Below are 19,396 nucleotides of genomic sequence, written 5' to 3'. Positions count from 1 at the left end.
GCTGCTGGTTCCAATCTGAACTCTACTCCTGAACTCCTGTGCTGTAGGATATTCCTGTCTTCATCTCCTTCTTTCTCGCTCTTCCAGCTTATCGTTCACTCTTTCCTAGGCCTCTCATTAGTCCAATTAATAAACTGTTGCTGTCATTTCAGTTCAGCCCCAGGAGCAGGGTCCCTTGGGGATGTGTGTTATGCTAGGGAAGTAAGGCAGTGGGGGAAGTACAGGGACATCCTTATTTCTACAGGGGAGTGGAACAAGGAACCAGGGTTGGCAGCAGATGGACCTCCCTAGGCCTTGTCTCTTGGGACATCATCAGGATAATCAGTGAGAACTTCATTATACAGAGTGAAAGTCTGGCTATTTGGCAGAGCACCAGGGTCTCATTCAGGTTCTGGCCTAGAGATAATGACCAGCCAGAGGCCTCTAGCTTTCTTCTGTGCACTGGCCTTCAACTCTCCCTTGGGCATGTGCGCGCGCGCACACACACACACACACACACACACACAGACGCATGCAGGCATGCACGCAAGTTCCCTGGGCTTTTAGTCAACTAAAGAGTTTGTGGATACATTCCAGGCCTGGAAGGCCAGTAAACAGGGTGAAGCTGGAGGGCCCAGAAACGCACGACTGCTCCTGCTGATTGCTGGGAATATCCAAACCCTGAGGTTCCCAAGAACCCATTAAACCATCACAAGTGCCTCATCCGGGGTGAGGGCAGGTTCCTTCCCAATCTTGAAAGGATAAAAGAGCAGCCCTGGAGAATGGCCCAGCTAGCTGAAAACAAGAAAATGGGACTAACAAGTTAGCTCAGAGGCTCAAGCGGCCCAGGGACAAGTTGGTTTGTTGGGTACACAATGGAGTCAGCATTTTCAACCCCCTCCCCCCCACACCATCAGTATGTGAAACTGGAGTTTATGCTGTGTGGGGTGGGGGGCCCCCTGCGGTGAAGGAGCATTCTTTGATAGGAAGTCAGCCCAGTTATTTCCTCAGCCAGTTACATCATACATACCTGTTCAGGCATATATTTAGGAAAAAAGGGGTTCATATCAAACGCATTCCACTGACACCTGACTCCTACCTGCGGCACTGTCAGCACTCTTACTCGCCACCTAGAATTATGAGCTTCTATGCTGGCCTCAGCCCAAGGCGAATGTGGAGAATGTCACATTTTCTTTCACTGCTTTGTCTCCTAATTCCCACAAACACCAAAACATTTGTGCTGCGTATAATAGACTTGATGGTAGGTCTCAAAGTGTGATCCATGGACCAGCTGCTTCAGCGTCACCTGGGAACTTGCTAGAAATGCAAATTCTCAAGTATCACCCTAGACCTACTGGATCAGAAACTGGGGGCCAACCCAACAATTTGTGCTAACAAGCCCTTCAAGTGATTCTGATACATTCTGAAATTTAAGAACCATTGTTGTATATTTGGGGATAATGAAAAAACTGCAAGGTAGGGAAGGAGACTAAATTAAGACACAATTGTAAATAGGACTGTTTGCAAGTTTACAGGAATATAAAAAAGGGCCTTTCAAGGAGTTTTGCTTCCCTCCCTGGATGCGCACATGCAGAGGTTGATTTCTTCCCATATGAAGACAATCCAAAGCATGTGCTCTCTCTCTCTCTCACACACACACACACACACACATGCACACGAACCCATTTTTTATCCACAGAGGCCACAACATTCTTGAATTGGTCGTTATCCTTCGCAAGCATATTTTTACCATATATTATCTTTTGCATATTTTTAACTTTGTGTATTTTGATCATACTATACCCATCTGTTGGCAATTTGCTTTTTTCCGCTTGTCATTAAGTTTTGAGATTTATCTTTGGTGCTGTTACATCTATCTATTTTCTTGCTGATGGACATTTAAGTTGATTCCAACTTTTAGCTGTTATAGATAATGCTGCAATTAATACTCATGTACACATATGCCCCTTTGCACCAATGTATAACAGTGTCCTTAGGATATATACCTAGCAATGGAATTTTACTGGATCACAGTAACGTGCATCTTTAACTTTCCTAGATCTTTGCAAGTTATTTTCCAAAGTGCTTATATTGATTTAAGCTGCTACAAAAACAGGGTACAAGAGTTCCCGTTGCTCACCGCAAATATTTGATAGTTAGACTTTCATATTTTTGTTAATTTGTCAATTTTTGGATTTGAATGGTATTTTTTTTGTAGTTTTATTTTGCATTTATCTGATTACTGTTAAAGTTGAACATTTTTTATATGTTTATTTGGCCATTTGGTTTCTTTTGTGATTTCATGTTTATTTATTTTGTCTATTTTTCTATTGGGTTTCTATCTTTTCTCCACTGATCTGAGGAATTTCTAATACACTCTGGTTAGGCATTATAAATATCTTTCAATCATGGCTGCATTTTCACATTATTTATGGTGTTTTGTGGTATAGACATTTTTCATTTTAATGTCGAAGTTATCAACATTTTTCCATCTGGTTGGTGCTCTTTGAGTCATGGTTACAAAATATTTCTATGTTAGTGAAGACTGAGATGCTGTAATAAAGAACTCCCAAAATTCAGTGGTTTCAAAAACAGAGACATTTATTTTTCCCTCACAAAACAGAACCTGATGAACAGTCTTGATTGCTGAGGTGGCTTTGCTGAACATAGGCATTCTGGGTCGCAGGTTCACGGCATCTTGCAGCATCCTCTTGGGCATATCACCATCTCGTATAGTCAAAGCTGCATCACTGCCATATTCAAATTCCAACCAGCAAGAAAGAGAAGGAGAGCCTGGAGGAAGCATACCTAACGTCAAGTCCCAGAGCTGAAAGTGGCACCCATCATTTCTGCTCACAGCCCACGGTGAGAAGTTAATTTCATTACCAGACCCAACTGCAGGGCAGGCTGGGAAACGTGTCCAGCTACAATGTGATTATTACGGAAGAATGGGAGAATGGATTTCATGGGCAAGGAGTAGTCTCTGTCATGCCTTCTCTACCCTGAGGTTTGTATTCTAGTAGGGGTTTTTTTTCATTATAGTGTGAATTAGGGGTCTAATTTTATTTTTTCTTATGTTCCAGCATATTTGTTGATTAATCCATCCATTTCTTCTTGCTTTGTAATGTGAGCTGTGTCTTACATCAAGTTTCCTTGTGTGCATGACTCGATTTCTGAACTCTCTGTTCTGTTCTATTTGTTTACCTTTATACCTCTTCCCCAGTTTCTTAATTTCTAGAGTATTACTATAAGCCTTATTATCTGAAGAGTAGGTTCCTTGACTTAGTTATTTTTTAATAAAATTAGTCTTGGTTCTTTTTGGTCCTTTGCTCTGCTCTACAATTTTAGAATCAACTTGTTACGTTTTGTAGAAGACTTTATTAGAATTGCATTGCACTTATGGATTCATTTTGGCAGACTTGTCATTCTTAACTTTTCTATTATAAAATACAACGTACAGAAAAGTGTAAAAAAAAAACCCTACATTTTGGTTGTAAAGCAAAACCCATGTAACCACCACCCAGGTCAAGAAACAGAATACTACTGGAACTCCAGACGTCCTGTGTATATTCCTTGCCAAACACAATCGTGCTCCTCCCCTGTGGGGGTAACTACCCTTAACTTTTATAGGACTTATTTTCTTTATAGTTTTACTGTCTGTGATTGCATCTTTAAATAAAATAATTTTCCTTGCTTTTAAGCTTTGTATGAGAAGAACAATACAGTACGCACTGTTTTGTCATTTAGATTTGGGTTCAACATTATGCTCAGGTTGTTTCCAGTCTGGGGCAATTATAATAATGCTGCTATCAACATTTTGTTACATATATCGAGTTGCGCAAGCATGCCTATTGCTAAGGTATACATCTGGAAGAGAAGTGCTGAATTGTGACATATGTACATCCTCACCTTTATTAGATAATGCCATGCTGTTTTCCAAAGTGGTTTTGCTAATTCCCACTCCCGCCAGACTTGTTTTTGAAAGATTGGCCCTGAGCTAACGTCTACTGCCAATCTTTTCTTTTTTTCTTCTTCTTCTCCCCAAAGCCCCCCAGTACATAGTTGTCTATTCTAGTTGCAGGTTCTTCTAGTTGTGCTATGTTTGACTGGCCTAAGCATGGCTTGACGAGCGGCTAGGTCCACGTCCAGGATGCTAACCAATGAAACCTGGGGCACCAAAGTGGAGTGTGAAAACTTAATCAGTCCACCGCAGAGCCGGCCCCTCCCACCAGATTTTGATGAGACACTTCATTGCTCCATTGTCATACCAACACTCCGGATTCTATGATTTTTGTTACTTTGCTCAGGTTTTATAATTTTTTGTCAATCTGATTTTGTAGTGGTATTTCATTGTAGTTTTAATAGTCCATTTCCCTGACAAATAATGAGATTGAGCAATGTTTCAAGTGCTTTTGGGCTATTTATATATATATCTTTTTCTTTTGAAGTGCCTGTTAAAAGCTGATGACCGTTTATCTTTTGGGTTGTTTGCCTTTATCTCATTGATTTATAGGAATTCTTTGGGGCCAGCCCAGTGGTGCAGTGGTTAAGTTGGCAGTTTCCACTTCGGCCGCCTGGGGTTTGCCAATTCGGATCCTAGGTGCAGACATGGCACCGCTTGGCAAGCCATGTTGTGACAGGCGTCCCACATATAGAGTAGAGGAAGATTCGTGTGGATGTTAACTCAGGGCCAGTCTTCCTCAGCAAAAGGAGGAGGATTGGCAGCAGATGTTAGCTCAGGGCTAATCTTCCTCAAAAATAAAAAAAAAAGGGAATTCTTTGCAAATTCTGAATACTTTATTGGTTATGTGTCTTACAAATATCTTCTTTGGTATCTTTGGTGAATGAAATTTTATTTTAATGTATTCAAATTTAATGTTCTTTTCTTTTATGATTAACGATTTTTTCCCTTTCAAGATATCCTATTCTACTCCAAAGTGAAAAGGATAGTCTCGACTATTCTCTTCTAAAAGCTTCATGGCTTTACCTTTCATTTTTAGGTCTTGAATTAATTTTCGTATATGGTGTGAGAAAGGATCCAATTTCATTTTTTCCCATATGATTGTCTAACAATCTCAGCCCCATTTATTGAAAAGTCTATCCTTTCTCCACTGAGAAGGACTCCCGTGTCATAAATCAAATGTCCAATTAAGTCTCTGATAGATATCAAAAGACTATTTAACTTTCTATGTGGCAATACTACACTTTTTAATTACTATAGCTTTAAAAACTATCTTGGTATATGATAAAGCAGGTTCTTTTAGATTTTTTCTCCCAAGAGGATGTTTGCTATTATTTTCCCCTTGTGATATCATGCACATTTAGGATTTTTATTGAGATTGCTTTAAATCTACAAACTAACCTGGGAGAATAATAACGATTCTTTTTTTTTTCTGGGAAAGATTCACCCTGAACTAACATCTGTTGCCAATCTTCTTCTCTTTTTTTCTCTCCAAAGCCCCAGTACGTAGTTGTAAGTCCTTCTAGTTCTTCTATGTGAGCCACTGCCACAGCATGTCTACTGACAGATGAGTGGTGTGGTTCCACACCCAGGACCGAGCACAGGCCACCGAAGCACAGAGCACCAATCTTTAACTGCTAGGCCTTGAGGGCTGGCTCAATAATGATTCTTTCAGTCTAACAGCATAGTATAACTCTCCATCTACTTAGGTCTTTTTTTAATGCTTTTCAATAATGTTTTATAATGTTCTCTGTATACTTTTTCTCTTGCACTTCTTTATTTGACCTAGGTAACTCTAAGTTTTATTTTGTGTATCTTTTGTTCTAGATATCTTTTAGCTTTTTTGCTATTGCATATGCTATATTTTAAACAATTATATTTTAAAATTGCTAATTTATTAGAATAATATAGATTTAGTATGTCACATACTATGTTTAGTAGTCACAATCTTATTGAACATTTTTACTAGTTCCAATAGTTTACTTGAACATTCTTTTGGATTTTTCCTTTAGATAAGCATATCCTGTGTGAATAAGGGTAATTTTATTCTTCCTTTAAAATCATTATACCATTTAATATCTTTGCTTTCACTGGTTAGGACTTCTTGCTGCACTAGTACAGTGTCGAATAGAAGCAGTGATAAGCATCTTGTCTTGATTCCAATGTAAAATGAGTATTTTTAATGTTTCTCTATTAAGTTTGAAGTTTGCTGCAGGTTTTGGTAAATACCCTTTATCAGCTTAAAGAAGTTCATTGTATTCCAAGTTGGCAAAGAGTTTTTATAATGAGTAAGTCTGGAATATTATGTTTTACACACATATATATTAGATCTCATATGGTAGATATTTACACATATCTTATTTGGTATGTGACCTATATTATATACCATATAGTACATATATATGTTAAAGAAGAAAAACCATACAATTATTTCAGTATATGAAAAAATATATATGACATATATTTTATATGATATATGTAATATGTATAACACACATATACTATATCTGATAAAGTAGTGAGTTGCTGGCACTCTCTGATTTACCTCTTAAAGAGTTCATTTATGCTGTTTACTGTGTGGATAATTTTGAGGGGAACAAGATTGGAAAAACGAGTTCAGTTAGGAGGCCACTGAAGTGGTAGAGGTGAGAGGTAACTGTGGCTTCAGCTGATGTTGTGGTAACGGAGATAGAAAGAAACAATCAATTTTAAGATACATTTTGGATTTGCTGATGGATTGGTGTGGAGAGCTAACAGTAGAGAGCTGATGGAGAATAAGGAGAAAGGAATGACTCAAAGTTGAGTTCCAGATTTCTGGTTTTATATTTTTAAAAAAATTTTTGTAAATTATACATAACATAAAATTTACCATTTCAACCATGTACAGTTCAGTGGCATTAAGTACATTTACATTGTTGTGCAACCGTCACCACCACCCATCTCCAGAACTTTTTTGTCATCCAAAACTGAAGCTCGGTGTCTATTAAACAATAGCTCTCCATTCCTTCCCCCTAGGCCCTGGCAACAACCATTCTATATTGTGTCTCTATGAATTTGACTACTCTAGGTACATCATGTAAGTGGAACTAACAATATTTGTCCTTTGGTGACTGGTTTATTTCACTTAGTACAATGTCTTCAAATTTCACCCATGTTGTAGCATGTGTGAGAATCTCTTCCTTTTAAAGAGTGAATAATATTCCTTTGTATGTACCACATTTTCTTTATCCATTCATCTGTAGATGGACACTTAAGTTGATTTCACCTTTTGGCTATTGTGAACAACATTGCTATGAACATGGGTGTGCAAATGTCTCTTCAACTCCTTGCTTTCAATTCTTTTGGGTATATACCCAGAAGAGGAATTGCTGGATCATATGATAATTCTATGTTTAATTTTTTGAGGAAATGCCATACTATTTTCCACAGTAGCTGCACCATTTTACATTCCCACTAGCAAAGCACAAGAGTTCCAAATTCTCCATATTCTTGCCAATTCTTGCGATTTTGAGTTTGTTCATTTGTTTGGTTTTTTTGATAATAGCCATCCTGATGGGGGTACAGTGGTATCTCATTGTGGTTTTGATTTACATTGCCTTAATGATTAGGGATGTTTAGCATTGTTTCATGTGCTTATTGGCCATTGCATATCTTACTTGGAGAAATGTCTATACAAGTCCTTTACCCATTTTCAATTTGTTTGTTTGTTTTTTTGTTATTGCGTTATAGGAGTTCTTTATACATTCTGGATATTAATCCCTTATCAGACGTATGATTTGTAAATCTTTTCTCCCATTCCATGGTTGCTTTTTCACTTGTTGATTGTGTCCTTTGGTACACAAAAGTTTTTCATTTTGATGAAGTCCAATTTATCTATTTTTTTGGCTTTAGATTTTGCTTCAATGAATAGTAATTATTATTATTACTCCTTCTTTGCTTTTGTGGGAAAAGGAGATGGAGGAAGGAAGAGATGGAAGGAGTCAAAGTTATTCTAAGAACATTTAGGCTTATTCAATAGAGAAGCCGTGAAGTTAACAATAATTTATTCAATAACAAATATTCATTTATTATCTCATATTCCAGACTCTGTCTGCATTTAGCACAGGGATATAAAACAAGTATGTAGATTTTTTACCTCGTGGGAGGCCAACCAGAAAAAGGTATTTTCAACACAATAAGATGGCATGGAAGTGATATTTATATGAATGCCATAAACGGTGGTTGTAGAGTTGAAGTGGAAGCCACTAAATGCCTGGAATAGTCAGAGAAATCATTATAAAGGAAGAACCTAGGGCCGGCCCTGTGGCCGAGTGGTGAAGTTCGTGCGCTCTGCTTTGGCAGCCCAGGGTTTCGCCAATTTGAATCCTAGGCACGGACCTAGTACCGCTCATCAAGCCATGCTGAGGCAGCGTCCCGCATAGCAGAACTAGAAGGATCTAAAATTAGGACACACAACTGTGTACTGGAGGACTTTGGGGAGAAGAAGAAGAAGAAAAAAAGGAAGAACTAGAAGGAGAGTAGGAAATGCCTGGCCATAGAAGGTGGAGAATGGCAGCCAGTAGAAGCAAAACATGTACAAATAAGTATAGACATGCACGGCCCAATTTTGAAGGGCAAATTGTTTCCTGTGACTGGAATACGGAGAAAATGATAAGGAGATACGGGAAATGTGGGAGGTAGTTAGGCTGGGGCCTGACTGTGGAGCCTTAAATGGTAGGACAAAGAATTTGGAATTTGATATTATAGGCAATGGGAAGTCATTAACTAAAAAAAAATTTCTATTTTCCAAAATAATCCATGTTCATTATAAAACATTCGGGAAAACACAAAGAATAAAATAAAAGCCACTGGAACACCAAATATTTTTATATAGGGAGAAGCTAACAACATACCTATATCATTATGCTTTGGAAAAACAATTCTAGTGATACTGGGAGAGGGGAGAGACTGGAGGACAGGAAATGAGTTCAGAGATTATTGCGTTAATACCTACGAGAGATGGAGATCTAAATAAAGACAGTGGCAGTGGGAATGGAGAAGTGGGAAAAGATCTGGGACATCCTTGAGTGGAAATCAATAGAGCCTAGTGACTGACCGGATGCAGGAGGAAAGAAAGATGAGAAAGCATGGGTGACCCTGAGATTTCTAGTTTAGGAGAATGGAATTGACTAGATTAGTTAGCTATGACTTAGCAAAGAGTAAAGTCCTGAGATAATGGGATAATATGGGGTAGCTAAATTTTAAAGGGATGGTGTTATATGAAGGTCTAGAACAAGGAATCCAAAGTGAGTAGTTTTCTTTAGGAGTCTGGAGCTGGGCTATTCTCTGTTTTTGGGTTATGCTGAACTCTAAAAACTCTGCCCATGTACTTTGGTACCCAAGGATTTTTAGACAATTCTAGGGCAATGAATATAAAACTCTTTGCTCCATTGTTAATGAGAAATAGATCACTAAACTCTTTATTAAAAATGTGTATTAGCTAAATCAACTTAGATATATGAGTGCTTATTGTATTATATGAGTGCTCTTTATTTCTATGTATATTCACATTTTTCACAATAAAAAAGTTTCAACAGTAGAATGTAAGATAATATCTCATTATCTATTCATTTATCAAATATTTATTGAGTGTCTATTATGTGCCAGATGCTGTGCTAGCCCATAAGGAAAATACAAGATATATAAGGTGCATATATGTGCTATCAGAATGGGAAAAATAATGTGCCGAAGGAATTAAGAGCTGGGAGGGACTCCTAGCTGGTATGATCTGCACTACTCATTGGAAAGGACACAGGGTAGAGAGTGTGAATTTCTAATGGGTTATAAAACTATAATGCAGAGAGATACATACTAAAATGCCCCTTTTTTTTGTGGGGCTCCTGCCTATGCCCAGTTTCTTAGAGTAGGTGTTAAGCATGCTCAGCAGCCAGGGAAGGGAGGCTAACAATAAGTTTAACTCTGCTCCCTTGGCTTTAAAAGTTTGGTTTAGATTGGAGAATTGTATTTGGCCTTGATTCCAAGAAATATTTCATTATTAAAAAATGGAAGAAGAATTTTAAAAGTATAATTGTGACTCCAAACCTGTCATGGAAAGATTGATTTCAGTTACTTTCTAGGACAACTCTATGACTTAGCATTATCATTTTTAACCTGCTCAGGTTTCTAATTTACAAGACTCAGAAAACCCACAATAATGCCAGCCTGCCTCTGCCTCTGGATAACTTATTTTAACCTCTAAACTTGTTTCCTTGCCAGCAATAACTGTCTTGCCAATTTCACAGTCATTGAGGGACCAAACAAGGTAACAGATGCAAAGGTTCTTTGAAAAGTATAAAAGCACTACATATAAGTGAACCATCACTATTATTCTTGTTAAAATTGACTATAGTGGAGTAATTTTAAAATGGAGTCAGAGCTGTCTTTCCAGAGAAGCTTCCTTGGTGTCTTGAACCTTGGACTGGGCCAAAATAGCAATTGTTTACAAGCAATTGTTTGAGAAGTCAGCAGGAGAATGAACATCTTGATCACAAAGACTGAGGATTAAGGACTTTCTGAAGATAGAATCAATAATTGACCAATGTTTTGCCAAGACTAGTGCTCTGCCTCTAACTCCAATTAAAATTCTTGGTAATACAACCTCTTTTCTTTGTCTTTAAAACCCCCTCACTTTTACTCTCTAGCAGAACACTGTTTGGGTTCCTATCCAAATCTGTGTGCCTCAAATTGCAACTCTTTGACCAGAACATAAATGTCTCTTTGCCTTTCATTTTGGCTCTTTATTTTTAGGTTAACATTCTCAAAGTAGTATTTATAATCTTGGATATACATGGCTGAGTGAGCATAAAGTGGCCAGACTTCACCTTTTCTAGTAGGTTTTCCATAACCTTTGCTTCAGGATAAATAAAAAATTTCCTCACACCCAGCCTTCACTTTGTTGACTGTTCAACACCCTCTTTATCTACATGTCCCGCTTGCCTTTCTGAGAGTGACTATTGTATCTAGAACACCATTCTCCAAAACAGAGAAAAGAAGAGTATTTTCCTTAGAGACATGCCTAGCAGGTGCAGTCCCATCAACACGTACTGAACTCCGAGCTAGAACAGAAGCTGGAGGTACAAAGATGAATAAACAGGGCCTCGATCTACGTGAGATTAGGTGGCCATCAATTGATAGTGATGGATGTTTCCTGTCAGGAGAGTGAGAGTTGCTGCCCATTTGTAGGACACCACGAGCTGCAGACAAGCAGGCGCGGGCGGAGGAGGGCCCAGCTCGGCTCTGGAGACCAACCGGTCCAGATGGAAGCTCCCGCGCCCCATTCGCATCTGCGACTTGGAAGGCAGCCCTTCTGCCATTCTCTTTTCTTGGAGCCTCTAGAGAAGAGAAAAGGTCCTTTCCTATCGCCCTAATAGATATACCCCAAGTCAGAACATTGGACTCTGCAGCACTACAGCACCTACTCCCTCTGAAGGAGCCACGGCGCCCTCCAGCGGAGGAATGGCGGCGGAACCCCGGAGGGACGCCGGAAAGCGCAGGACACCTTAAAGGCTTCCTCCTTAAGGAGCTCGCTATCTCCGGCCCCGCCCCCTCACGGAGTCCCGCCCCCATGCGATCTCGTCCTCTGGCACCGATTGGCTGGTTCCTGTGCGTGAAGACGTTGCGTCGCGGGGCGGGGCGGAGGAGCGTTGTCCGTGGGGCCTCAGCCGTGTGTCCTCGGCCGCCGCCCCCACTGCCGCGCCGTATCCGCCCCTCGCCTGCCTTTAGAGGGTGCGGGCGACAGTGGGGCCTAGGGTGGTCGCGCAGCCGCCAAGCGTCTCCGCCGAGCCGCCTTTTGTAGCTGGCGGCTCTTCTCTGCCGGGGCCGGGTCGGGGAGGAAAATGGCGCCGGCGCCCCGAGGCGTCCGGGAGGAGCCGCTGCTGGAGTGTGCGTCGGGACCGCTTTCCCGGCTCCTCTTCCTCGCCCAGGCGGTGCTCTTCCTGCTGCCGGCCGCCCGGGCAGGTGTCTGCCCCGCGCTCTGCTCCTGCCGCATCCCTCTGCTGGACTGCAGTCGCAGGAAACTGCCCGCCCCGAGCTGGAGGGCGCTGTCGAGCCCGCTGCCCCCTGACTCCGCCAGCCTGTGAGTAGCGTTGCTGGGCGCGGGGACCGAGGGAAAGGGGAGCTCCCCCTCCACGGGGGACCGGAGGGAGACAGGTCTGGGTGGAGGGGGCCTAAGTTCTCAAGGAAAAGGACTTTACGATGTCGTGAACTTTCGAGGCTGGCGGTGGTGGAAGCCTGAAAGCCTGGTGTTCAGGTTTTGGAGGCTTGTGTGAAGACCAGGATTAAGATTCTTAGGACCGGGGAGTCTGATTCCTGGGCTGGGGAGGAGTTGGGGCGGGGATGTTGTTAAGGGCTCACTGGTCCTGGGCAGCGGCATTGACTTTGCGTGTTTGGGGCTCCTTGCCCGCTTTGGGCTATATCATCCAGTGTATACCCAGTGGAATGGTCCCCGGGCACGTGATTTTATAACCAGGTTCGCCAAAGACATATGAACAGTCTTTTGTGCCCAGTTAGCGTTTTGGCTCATTTCGTGCTATAGTTTTGATACTTAACAAGGTTAAAATCTGTGTTAGGAGCTGCAGCGTTAGGAGATCCAGTAGTACCGCGAACAAATGTCTTTATAAGTAGCATTCTTGTTCTAATTTAAGATTCACTGTAAAAAAGGGAAGGAATAGTCTTTTCCAAAATCACGTGATGCTTTGATTGTTTTCAGTGCAATTCTGTGTGTCGAAGAACCTAAAAATCAGTCCTCTGTGTTTATGTATGAGAAGCAAGTACAATGTTTGGATGCATTCTTCGGGAGACTCCACTGCTGAGTGCTCATCTTGAAAGGCCTGTGTTAGACAGTGGCCCTGGAGAGCTCATTAGTCTGAGTCAACCTGGTGGCATTAGGAGCAACAGTGGGTATTATATGCTGCAATTATGGAGCTGCTTAACCACCATCTTACAGTTATTTCTTTGCTGCTAACTGAGCGACGCATTTATTAATTGACAGATTTCTAGTCGTCACAAAAAAGAATAGCTTGAGGTGCAATTAAAATATGAGGGGCTGTTTGGATTTTCATTGGAAGTAGAACACAAACAGAAGGCCTCTGCTGCAGAGATTAAAGGATTAATACATTTGCAAATAGGATAGATGGGAAAGACAGCTGCGTCATAAATCATTGAGAAAGTTAAGGTAACCAAGTGTTGCAGTAGCTTAGATGTGCAATATAATAAGACGCTTTCTGTCATTTTGTGATCGTGACACTTGTAGCTCATTCCAGTTCTGTTGACACAAATACAATTTAAAAATTCACATCAATGTGCAGCATAGTCTAAATTAAACCTACTACAGCTGTCTTTGTTATTCAGCAGGTGCCTTTTTCTAAGAAATTCTTCGAATAGTTACCTGATTATGACAGCATAAATCTGGTGCAGGTTTAAAAACAACACAGCTTCATTAGCTGTAATTGAAGTAAATATGGCCTACTTTAAAAAAATTTTTTATTGAGGTTACGATAGTTTATAACCTTGTGAAATTTCAGTTGTACATTCTTATTTGTGACTCATAGGTGCACCACTTCACCCTTTGTGCCCCCCTCCAGCCCCCCCTTTCCCCTGGTAACTACTAATCTATTCTCTTTGTCTGTGTGTTTATCTTCCACATATGAGTGGAGTCATACAGACATTGTCTGTGTCTATCTGGCTTATTTCGCTTAACATAATACCCTCAAGGTCCATCCATGTTGCTGTGAATGGGATGATTTTATCCTTTTTTATGGCTGAGTGGTATTCCATTGTGTATGTATAAATATATATACTATATCTTCTTTACCCAGTCGTCAGTCCATGGGCACTTAGGTTGCTTCCGTGTTTTGGCTATTGTAAATAATGCTGCGATGAACATAGAGGTGCATGGGTCTCTTTGAATTGCTGATTTCAAGTTCTTTGGATAGATACCCAGTATTGGGATGGCTGGGTCGTATGGTATTTCTAGTTTTAATTTTTTGAGAAATCTCCATACTGTTTTTCATAGTGGCTGCACCAGTTTGCATTCCCACCAGTAGTGTATGAGGATTCCTTTTTCTCCACAACCTCTCCAACATTTGTTATTTTTTGTTTTGGTTATTTTAGCCATTCTCATGGGTGTAAGGTGATAGCTTAGTGTAGTTTTGATTTGCATTTCCCTGATGCTCAGTGATGATGAGCATCTTTTCATGTGCCTATTGGCCATCTGTGTATCTTTGGAGAAACGTCTGTTCATATCCCCTGCCCATTTTTTGATCGGGTTGTTTGATTTTTTGTTGTTGAGTTGTATGAGTCCTTTATATATTATGGAGATTAACCCTCTGTCAGATACATATGATTTGCCAAAATTTTTTCCAGTTGGTGGGTTGTGTTTTTGTTTCAGTCCTGTTTTCCCTTGCCTCGTAGAAGCTCTTTAGTCTGATGAAGTCCCATTTGTTTATTCTTTCTGTTGTTTCCCTTCTCTGAGAAGACATGGTGTCCGAAAAGATCCTTTTAAGACTGATGGCAAAGAGTGTACTGCCTATATTTTCTTCCAGAAGTCTTATGGTTTCAGGTCTTACCTTTAAGTCTTTGATCCATTTTGAGTTTGTTTTTGTGAATAGCATAAAAGAATTGTGTATTTTCATTTGTTTGCATGTGGCTGTCCAGTTTTCCCAGCACCATTTGTTGAGGAGACTTTCTTTTCTCCATTGTATGTTCTCAGCTCCTTTGTCAAAGATTAGCTGTCCATAGATGTGTGGTTTTATTTCTGAGCTTTCAATTCTGTTCCGTTAATCTGTGTGCCTGTTTTGTACCAGTACCATGCTGTTTTGATTATGATAGCTTTGTAGTATATTTTGAAGTCAGGATTGTGATGCCTCCAGCTTTGTTCTTTTTTCTCAGGATTGCTTTAGCAATTTGGGATCTTTTGTTGTCCCATATGAATTTTAGGATTCTTTGGTCTATTTCCATGAGGAATGTCATTGGGATTCTGATTTGGATTGTGTTGAATCTGTAGATTACTTTAGGTAGTATGCACATTTTAGCTATGTTTATTCTTCCAATCCATGTGCATGGAATGTCTTTCCATCTCTTTATGTTGTCATCAATTTCTTTCAGGAAAGTCTTGAAGTTTTCATTGTATAGGTCTTTCACTTCCTTGGTTAAATTTATTCCAAGATATTTTATTATTTTTGTTGGGATTGTGAGTGGGATTGTGTTCTTGAGTTCTCTGCTAGTTCGTTATTAGAGTATAGAAATGCTACTGATTTCTGTAAGTTGATTTTGTGCCCTGCAACTTTGCTGTAATTGTTGATTACTTCTAGTAGCTTTCTGATGGATTTTTTAGGGTTTTCTGTATATAAGATCATGTCATCTGCAAACAGCGAGAGTTTCACTTCTTCATTGTTCATTTGGATTCCTTTTATTTCTTTTTCCTGCCTAATTGCTCTGGCCAAAACCTTCAGTAAGATGTTGAATAAGAGTGGTGAGAGTGGGCATCTTTGTCTTGTTCCTGTTCTTAGAGGGGTGGTTTTCAGTTTTTCCCCATTGAGTATGATATTGGCTGTGGGTTTGTCATATATGGCCTTTATTATGTTGAGGTACTTTCCTTCTATTCCCATTTTATTGAGAGTTTTTATCATAAATGGATGTTGGATTTTTTTTTTTTAAGATTTTTTTAATTTTTTTCATTTTTCTCCCCAAAGCCCCCCAGTACCTAGTTGTATATTTTTAGTTGTGGGTCCTTCTAGTTGTGGCATGTGGGACACCACCTCAGCGTGGCTTCATGAGCAGTGCCATGTCCGTGCCCAGGATTCGAACCAACGAAACACTGGGCTGCCTGCAGCAGAGCGTGTGAACTTAACCACTTGGCCATGGGGCCGGCCCCTGGATGTTGGATCTTGTTGAATGCTTTCTCTGCATCTATTGAGATGATCATGTGGTTTTTCTTCCTCATTTTGTTACTGTGGTATATTACATTGATTGATTTGTGGATGTTGAACCGTCCCTGTGTCCCTGGTATAAATCCCACTTGATCATGGTGTATGATCTTTTTAATGTGTTGCTGTATTCGGTTTGCCAATATTTTGTTGAGGATTTTTGTGTCTATGTTCACTAGTGATATTGGCCTGTAGTTTTTCTTCTTTGTGTTGTCCTTGTCTGGTTTTGGGATCAGGGTGATGTTGGCCTCGTAGAATGTGTTAGGAAGTGCTTCATCTTCCTTAATTTTCTGGAGTAGTTTGAGAAGGCTAGGTATTAAGTCTTCTTTGAACGTTTGGTAGAATTCTCCAGAGAAGCTGTCTGGTCCTGGACATTTATTTTTGGGGAGGTTTTTGATTGCTGTTTCAATCTCTTTACTTGTGATTGGTCTATTCACATTCTCTATTTCTTCCTGATTCAGTTTTGGGAGAGTGTAAGAGTCCAAGAATTTATCCATTTCTTCTAGGTTGTCCAATTCGTTGGCATATAGTTTTTCATAGTATTCTCTGATAACCTTTTATATTTCAGTGGCATCCGTTGTGATTTCTCCTCTTTCATTTCTGATTTTATTTATTTGAGTCCCCTCTTTTTTTTTAGTGAGCCTTGCTAAGACACTGTCAATTTTGTTTATTTCTTGAAGATCCAGCTCTTTGTTTCATTGATCCTTTGTACTGTCTTTTTTGTTTTGATTTCATTTATTTCTGCTCTAATTTTTATTATTTCCCTCCTTCTGCTGACTTTGGGCTTTGTTTGTTTTTCTTTTTCTAATTCTGTTAGGTGTAGTTTGAGATTGGTTATTTGAGATTTTTCTTGTTTATTGAGGTAAGCCTGTATTACGATGAATTTCCCTCTTAATATGGCTTTTGCTGCATCCCAAATGAATTGGTATGGTATATTTTCATTTTCATTTTTCTCCAGATAATATTTGATTTCTCCTTTGATCCATTGGTCATTCAGTAGCATGTTGTTTAATCTCCACATCTTTGCCCCTTTCTCAACTTTATTCTGGTAATTTATTTCTAGTTTCATAGCATTATGGTTGGAAAAGATGCTTGATATTATTTCAGTGCTCTTAAGTTTGTTGAGGCTTGCTTTGTTTCCCAACACATGGTCTATCCTTGAGAATGTTCCATGCGCACTTGAGAAGAATGTGTAACTTGCTGTCTTTGGATGGAGTGTCATATATATATATCTATTAAGTCAATCTAGTCTAGTTTTTAATTTAATTGTACAATTTCCTTGTTGACTTTCTGTCTGGATGATCTATCCATTGGTGTTAGGGGGTGTTGAGGTCCCCTACTATTATCATATTGTTGTTCATATTTCCTTTTAGTTTTGTTAATAGTTGCTTTTCGTACTTTGGTGCTCCTGTGTTGGGCGCATATATATTTATAAGTGTTATGTCTTCTTGGTGGAGAGTCCCTTTTATCATTATAAACTTCCCCTCTTAGTCTTCCTTTACCTGTTTTGCCTTGAAGTCTACTTTGTCTGATATAAATATGGCAGCACCTGCTTTCTTATGGTCACTATTAGCTTGGAGTATCGTCTTCCATCCCTTCACTCTGAGTCTGTGTTTGTCTTTGGGGCTGAGGTGTTTCCTGGAGGCAGCATATTCTTGGGTCTTGTTCTTAATCCATCCTGCCACTCTGTGTCTTTTGATTGGAGAATTCAATGCATTTACATTTAGAGTGATTATTGAAATGTGGGGTCCTAATGCTGCCATTTTATTGCTCGTTTTCTGGTTCTCCTGCATTTCTTTTGTTTCTCATCCCATGCATTTTGGACTACCAATTCAGTTAGGTGGTTTTCTGTGTTGGTTTTCTTCTTATTTCTAATTTGTGTCTCCATTCTAATTATTTGTTTAGTGGTTACCATGTGGTTTGTATAAAACATCTCGTAGATGAGATAGTCCATTTTCTGATAGTCTGTTATTTCCTTAGACTAAGCTAGTTCCCTTTCCTCTTCCCCTTCTAGGTTGTTATTGTCACATCTTTTTGTCTTCTTGTGTTGTGAGTTTGTGTTTAAAATGACAAGGTTATATTTATTCTTGGTGTTTCCCTTCCCTTTTTTTCTTTTTTTCTTTGTTTGAGGAAGATTAGCCCTGAGCTAACATCTGCCAATCCTCCTCTTTTTGCTGAGGAAGACTGGCCCTGAGCTAACATCTGTGCCCATCTTCCTCTACTTTCTATGTGGGATGCCTACCACAGCATGGGTTGCCAGGTGGTGCCATGTCTGCACCCAGGATCCAAACTGTCGAACCCCGGGCTGCCGAAGCGGAACATGCTCACTTAACCGCTGCACCACCAGGCCGCTCCTTCCCCCACACCCTTTTTTGAAGATTTTATTTATTTTTTATTTTTCCTTCTCCCCAAAGCCCCCCAATACTCAGTTGTATATTTTTAGTTGTGGGTCCTTCTAGTTGTGGCATGTGGGACGCCGCCTCAGCGTGGCTTCATGAGTGGTGCTAGGTCCGTGCCCAGAATCCGAACTGGCAAAACTCTGGGCTGCCAAAGTGGAGCATGCAAACTCAACCACTCAGCCCCCAGCCCCATCTTCCCTTTATCTTTAATGTTATCCTTTAGCATTTGCTAACCTGTTCTGATGGAGAGCTGCAATTTTCTGATTTTGTCTTTCTACTTATCTCCTTTGCTCAGGGTTTTGTAACCCCTTTCCTGTTTTTTTTTGTTTTTTTTTTTCCGTGTATGAGGGAAATACATTCCTGAGCATTTTTTGCATGGGGAGGGAGTCTTGTGGCAATGAGCTCCCTTAGCTTTTATTTATCTGGGAAAGTTTTTATTTCTCTGTCATATTTGAAGGATATTTTAGCTGGTTAGAGTATTCTTGGCTGCAAGTTTCTGTTTTTCAGAGTTTTGAATATATCATTCCACTCTCTCCCAGCCTGTAAGGTATCTGCTGAGAAATCTGCTGACAGCCTGATGGGGGTTCCTTTGTAGGTTATTTTCTTCTGCCTTGCTACCCTTAATATTTTCTCTTTGTTGTTGACTTTTGCAACATTCAGCACTTTATGCCTTGGGCTTGGTTTTTTTACATTGGTAAAGTTTGGAGATCTATTAACTTTTTTTTTTTTAAGATTTAAAAATTTTTCCTTTTTCTCCCCAGAGCCCCCTAGTACATAGTTGTATATATTTTAGTTGTGGATCCTTCTAGTTGTGGTACGTGGGATGCCGCCTCTGCATGGCCTGATGAGCGATGCCATGTCTGTGTCCAGGATTTGAACCACTGAAACCCTGGGCCACCGCAGCGGAACACCCGAACTTAACCACTCGGCCACGGGGCCAGCCCCTGTTAGCTTCTGTCACGTGGATTTCCAACTGTCTCCTCAGGTTTGGGACGTTTTCAGCTATTATTACTTTGAACAAGCTTTCTGCTCCATTCTCCTTCTCTTCTCCCTCTGGGATACCTATAATCCTTATGTTGTGTTTCCTAATTGAG

General features: G+C 40.1%; 1 protein-coding gene across 6 annotated transcripts in view; it reads left to right on the top strand.

Annotated features, from left to right (window-relative positions):
* The first annotated feature begins 11,577 nt into the window (after positions 1-11,577).
* The window catches only part of LRIG2 (leucine rich repeats and immunoglobulin like domains 2), a 60,415-nt gene continuing 52,596 nt past the window's right edge, over positions 11,578-19,396 (top strand). For 2 of the 6 annotated variants that reach the window (XM_070607923.1, XM_070607922.1), the window contains exon 1: positions 11,578-12,053. In XM_070607923.1, coding sequence (XP_070464024.1) covers positions 11,815-12,053 — 239 coding nt within the window. In that variant the 5' untranslated portion in view covers positions 11,578-11,814. The remainder of the gene's footprint in view (positions 12,054-19,396) is intronic. The other 4 variants (XM_070607927.1, XM_070607925.1, XM_070607926.1 and 1 more) reach the window with 3 other exon arrangements.

The sequence above is a fragment of the Equus przewalskii genome, unplaced genomic scaffold, assembly GCF_037783145.1.
Source record: "Equus przewalskii isolate Varuska unplaced genomic scaffold, EquPr2 ChrUn-13, whole genome shotgun sequence".
Classification (NCBI taxonomy): Eukaryota; Metazoa; Chordata; class Mammalia; order Perissodactyla; family Equidae; genus Equus; species Equus przewalskii.
This window is presented reverse-complemented; position numbering and strand designations above follow the sequence as displayed.